The 6,346-nt window shown below is 31.1% G+C and overlaps 1 protein-coding gene across 1 annotated transcript; it reads left to right on the forward strand.

The window, feature by feature from the left end:
* The first annotated feature begins 794 nt into the window (after positions 1-794).
* On the forward strand, positions 795-1,662 carry LOC133321145 (large ribosomal subunit protein eL24). The gene is made up of 3 exons (XM_061530238.1): positions 795-877; positions 1,071-1,146; positions 1,222-1,662. Exons 1-3 carry the CDS (start codon positions 873-875, stop codon positions 1,609-1,611), a joined length of 471 nt encoding a protein of 156 aa, XP_061386222.1. The 5' UTR covers positions 795-872; the 3' UTR covers positions 1,612-1,662.
* The last annotated feature ends 4,684 nt before the right edge of the window (positions 1,663-6,346 follow it).

The raw sequence follows: 6,346 nt of genomic DNA on the forward strand, positions 1-6,346 counted from the left end.
GTATGTGTGTGTATGTATGTCAAATGAAATCAGAGTAAAATCTTCACGATTTTAGTTATCTGTTGAAAAATGTCAAATATATTTGGCAGTAGAAGCCTCTATCTACATCGGTGTTTTTTATTCAACTCAAGTTGTCTTAGCAGGTATTATTGTACCATGCTTACACTCCTAGCAAAAATCTAAATTTTTTTCCAATGTTATGAAGAACAAATTGCACATTCTTGCAGGTTCTGGAACAGACAAAAATATATATCAGGAAAAGCTATTTAACATTACCATGATTATTTTTAGAAATAACCTAAAAAATATAGACAATTATTTTTGCAGTTACTGTTTTAGTAAAGGATACTACAATCAAATCCAATATAAGATCACCGAGTAAGGCCAAGGGATATCTACTTTTTTGTCAAAATATTTAATTTCGAATAAAAAACATTGTTGGTTCACATTACCCGAAGTTTTTTAAAATATTTGTTTTTTAATTAAAAAACAAATGCAAGAGAAAATATATTAAATATTGTGAAAAATAATTAAATTGTTAACAAAAAATCATTGCTGGATGTTTCTTTTGACATACGAGTTGACAATAAACGTAGATGTAGGACTGTATTTTTGCTGGAACTTGCCTTGGGGGCCATGATCAAATCCTACACAAACATTTTTAATGTTTATAATAAAATTATTATTTTTCCTAATAAATTTCTGTCCTTTTTGATTTTATTGAATAAAAAATACAACTCTGCAACAAAAAAGTGACACTTTGTGTTTATACTATTCGCCACCAGGTGATATTTTGTCGTTTGTTTTTGTTCGTTTGACAGCTGTCATTTCTCTGCCCATTTCCGTTTCTTTCTACTGACAACAACGCCAAGATGAAGTACGTATTTTCGTTCTATTTTTTCGTGATAAAATAAAAATAATTGTGAAATATTAAAAACATCAGAAAATGTTAAATAAAAATAAACGACCAATGATCGTCAAAATCATAATCAATAATGAATTATAGTGACATTTTGTGGCTGCCAACAATAGCTAATGGTTAAAATGTATGTTTTTTAATTTGTTTCCAGAATCGGTTTGTGTTCATTCAGTGGGTACAAAATCTACCCCGGTCATGGCAAGACCATGGTCAAAGTTGACGGCAAGGTAAGTTAGAAAAAAAAAAAAATTTTTAAATTTGTGGGTGAGAAAATAACTTTCTTTTTTTTTGTTTTCGTTTAGACCTTCACTTTCTTGGACAAGAAATGCGAACGCTCTTACTTGATGAAGCGTAACCCCCGTAAGGTGACATGGACCGTCTTGTACCGTCGCAAGCACCGTAAGGGTATTGAAGAAGAAGCCACCAAGAAGCGTACCCGCAGAACACAAAAGTTCCAACGCGCTATTGTCGGTGCTTCCTTGGCCGAAATCATGGCTAAGCGTAACATGAAACCCGAAGTTCGTCGTGCCCAACGCGAACAAGCCATCAAAGCCGCCAAGGACCAAAAACGCGCCACCAAGGCAGCCAAGAAAGCTACCCAACCCGCCCCCGCTAAGGCTAAGGCTGCTCCCAAACAAAAAGCCGCCAAGGTTACCCAAAAGGCTGCTCCCCGTGTAGGTGGCAAGCGGTAAATTGTTTTAGCCATTCATTTATGGTCTAAAGAAAGGAAGTGAAGTGTTTTTTGTAATTAAGGTGTTAATTTTCTAAAGAAGAATAACAAACCGCAAAACCAAGAAAGTTTACGGAAATGAGAAAATATTGACAGAAAAATAAAATCTATTACGGGTGTTTAAATCCGTATGGAGTAAAAAAAAACACTTGCAAAAATATGTTTGTTTTGATTTGTGTATTTATGGCAAATATCACTGTGCTAGAGATAAGGATAAGTGTGCAAAAAGGAAGATGAAAATTCTTAACATGTAGTGATTGGGGTTTTGATTTAATTTAACCCATAGCCATATAGGGGAAATGTAGTGTATAATAAATTAAAATTTCCCGTCGACTTCTTGTATGTAGAATTTTAAAGATTCCAATTGCATTTTCTTTGAATATAATTTTGGGGAAATCTAGAAGAACGAGAATATCGCAACGTGTATATACACTTGAGAGTAGTACCCCCTTGTAATATTTGATAAATGGACTTCTATTATAAGCTATCTTTTTTTTTCGGTGTAAAAATGTCATAAGGTAATTAATATTATAAATAATTGTTATTTTTTAAAAATTACAATGTGCCGGCTTTTTCATAATATCCATCCAATAGCAAATGGCAAATGTAATATTGCCCGTAAGATCAGTTAACTATATATGGTACTTTTACATAGAAAAATTAGTTTTTGTCAGATTCATAGTGCGTTTCCGCTCACATTTTCAAATTTACATACTTATGCTTTACATATCTAAATATAGAAGCTACAAGTATGGTATCCATATATTTATAATAGAAGGAAACTTATTTGTCGCATATAAGCCGTCTGATTGTAATGTTTTAAGGAATTTCATACTTATATGTGGTTCCAAAGTGATTACATAGAGTCAAATTCTGTTTTAATTAGTTTCGTTTATATTCAGTTAAGGGCTTACAATAACAGTGTTTACTCTTTGTTACCACTTAAAGATATTACATAAAACCCCTATGTCATATCCGAAATACATTTATATACGAAGAAGGTAAAATGGGTATCATTGTACCCGTTAAATCCCAGATAGGTCAGCTACTTAAATATACTTTTTAAATTAAAAGAAAAGTAGGTTCGCCTAGCCTAAAGATCTACCTGACCTTTTCTAGAAGTTCAACAGATAAAAGTGGGTGGTATTTTGGAATCCGGTATATTTAAATGTATTGATTCATAAAAAATATATGTTTGGAACATCCAACTAAAGTTTCGCTGATACAAAAATGTATTTATTATTATTTTTGATAGACATGGTTTTCTAAAATTTCATTAGGAACCTCACATAGACATGCTACTATGGACATATGACAGAATCGGCTACGCGGCTGAGTCCTTTAAAGGATAATAGATTTTATGGCTATATGACAGAAACTTCTTTCAAAATAATCATTTTTATGCGTGAAACTCCTTTTAATCCCTTCTTCCGAAGTTTCGAGGCGCATATCAAAATATATAAATTTCACCAAGAAATATGGTTATCGTCGTATATGTGTCCATTTTTATTTTACTCTCAGCCTAAAGGCTAAGGGTATAACACTGATATGACAAAAATGTGTCTCATGGCAGGAAGTTTTGATGATATCGGATATATATTCCATTCTATTATTACTAATGGTTTTAATCTCTTCTCAAGTTTTGTTAATTTTTCTTATTTCTAGAGCAATAGTTCTGCGCCACGTATTTCTAGGACGGCCAGATTTTCTGGAGCCTTGTGGATTGACTGACTTAACGATTCATCAACGCCCGGAGGAAACGGCTGAAACTAGAATCTTGAAATTTTGGGTGATGGTCACTCTTAGTCGAAAGGTGTCAAATAAGGCAAGGTTTTGGGAAATTCTTACTAGAATCGAACGAAATGTACTAAAAAGTAATAAATGTGGTACAGTAAGTATTTGGTAGAACTAGAACACTGAAACTTGAAATGAGTGTCACCGATGGAACCCCCGGAACCCCTCCAACCAGAGATGGTCTATCAGAAATAGTGACGTAAATGACATACATTTCCGACGTATAATACATACGTCAGAAACGTCGGAACCCCGCCCAAAACCATTAGGGTTTTGACAAAATAGCTATTTCCATTAATCAATTTGGAAATTAGGTATGCTTTACCCAAATTCATATCAAATTTCAAAAATTCCTTCTCCAAAAAGTTTAGAATTTTTTATCAGTTCTAGTAAGGAATAGTCAGATATATGGAAAAATAATACATATTCTTGAAAATAACAGTATATGGTAATAATATTCAAATAAATGACGTTTACTACATTTATTACATTTTATACAGGTATATGACGTTTTCGACGTTTACACCTTTTTGACAGTCGAAAACCTAAAAATGACCATCCCTGCCTCCAACTGATTAGACATTAAGATTTTATGATTCTAATACGTTGTTAGTTTTAAGCTTTTGGAGTAGTCTATATTTTGTTGTTTTTTTTTTTTAATTCGAATCATGAAATGGGGAAATAGTTTTGGAAATAAATACTATAAAAGTACAAAAAGTAATAAATGGTACCAAATTTAGTATAGAGCTAGATTTCTGTTGCGGACAGAATTGGAGTGTAGTGTTATGATATGGAGGTAGTTTTGGAAATACATACTTTAGAGAACAAAGGTACTAAAATGGTCGGTTTTGTTGGTAGGTTGATTAGCTCTTCTGACAATAAGATTTTGACAAAAATAAACAAAAACAATTATTAATTTATTTTTGTCAAGAACTATTCTCTGAATAATAATGAATTTGTGTATTCTTGGGTTATTGGAGGTTTTAGGTCAGTGAAAAATAAAGTTTAAGACCGGGTCGCGATTAATTTTAAGTTTCCCACATGTAGCCCATGGCTCCTTGTGATGTTGTTTATATTGTGGATTACAATCTATTTTTTCTATGGAGTGGCTTCAAATCTTGCCTTCTTAAAAAAAATTGAAGGTCATAAATCCCCGGCTAATGACTAAATCATGGAAATTGTGCTGACCGTATAAAATCTTTCCATAGACGTATTTAACCTCCGCCGAGAATTGTGACAAGCACCTAGGGGCCGATTCCAATATAGGCTAACATAATCTGCTCGATTTTATGAATAGCTGGGATTTCTGGACAGATTTCCACACATAATATATGTGGACCAATCGGTGAACGGGTTTATAACTGAGCCTAGGTTTCCTTTCCGTCCGACTCTATGAATGTAGTTTTCATGAATGGTTATTATTAAAAAATCCTAAATTTGAAGACAATTTTGAAATCGAAATGTAATATTGAAAATGTTTTTGACAATTTACTTTACAAAAAATCAAGAAAAAAGTTTGATACCATATGATTGTCACTTGCACCTTATTAAATACACCTTGCTTTTTCAGAAATTATAAAAAAAATCTGGAATATTATTGTTTTTTTATTCGAAATTCGGAATTATATCGGATAGATAATTATTGGATGTTTTATTCGAAAAGATAATCCATTTTATTTTTTAAAATAAGATTTTGAAGTAGTAAATGAATAGTGGTTTTTGGAAACGATTTTGGCCTTGTGGCTAGGTTCCTAATGAAAAAATAAGTAAATTGAAATTGAAATATGCATTTACTTGCAATAATTTAAAATGTATTTCAGTACATCTACCTTCCCCTTGATTAATAAAAGGCGGAATTTTGACATTAGGTATGGGGGTTTCTATTTCTTCTTCCCATTGATTAACCACTTGCGGAAAATTTAACACATTGATTACGTTTTGACATAGATTCCATATAAAAGTACCGCCTGATTGTCGTCATTTTGAAGGAGTTTGCGGCATTTCAAATCGAAATGGCTTGAAATGATATTTTGAGATTTCAGGTTGTAAAAGGCTGTCTTCCATTCCATTATAGTTTGACTTGATCTTCTTACATTTTTATTTATTTATTTAAAAAAAATGCAATTTGTAGCCTTAAATTATGTTTATTATTTTTAATTTTTTTATTTTCCAAATCACATCACAAATTGTCTCAGTGAATTTCTAAAAAAAATGTATCATTTATCTTGTTCTACACTTCTCTAGCTTAAAGCTAAAACAAATTTTATTAAAAAAAAAATTAAGTTTAAATTAAAGATTTAGTAGAAAAAATCTCTTACGTTATCTGGGTTAATAGAAAATATTTTTGGGTTCCTTGATGTATTTTAGAAGTTAAAATCCCATAGAAACATTTGGTGCTCCCAATCAATTATCAGTTGATATTCGATAGAATAGCGTCTTTTATGTCCGTACGATTAATCGGAATCACTTACAGATATATGAGAGGTGTATTTTCCACCAATATTTTAATATTTAAACAAATAAAATATTTTAAATAGCTTAGAATATTTTCTCCTTTATTTCCAGATTAATTCAAATAAATTTTAATACATATTTTTCAAATAGGAATGAATTGTGTACAAACAAATTAGGAAGACCTATATATAAAAAACTTTGTTTTTTTGTAACAATATTTGAGACATAAATAATAACACTGATTTTTGTATATTGAGATTTAAGTTACGAGATTTTGGAGAAATACATAAAAAAGGAATATAAAAAATGAATACCATATAAAAATACAAAAAGTTGTTATCTAAATATATTTGTGTATATAAACATTATTGTAGAAAAAAAGTGTCACAGTAATTGTTTTGTTCATCCATATAATACAACTAAAAATGTATAGGTTGAATTGATAATTC

Source organism: Musca vetustissima, unplaced genomic scaffold (genome assembly GCF_032173495.1).
Source record: "Musca vetustissima isolate MV318-11 ecotype Yass unplaced genomic scaffold, APGP_CSIRO_Mvet_v1 utg72218, whole genome shotgun sequence".
In the NCBI taxonomy this organism is placed as follows: Eukaryota; Metazoa; Arthropoda; class Insecta; order Diptera; family Muscidae; genus Musca; species Musca vetustissima.

Coding starts and splice junctions, on each gene's coding strand:
- LOC133321145 (XM_061530238.1), top strand. Junction 1,147..1,221: donor TGGTCAAAGTTGACGGCAAG/GTAAGTTAGAAA, acceptor GTTTTCGTTTAG/ACCTTCACTTTCTTGGACAA.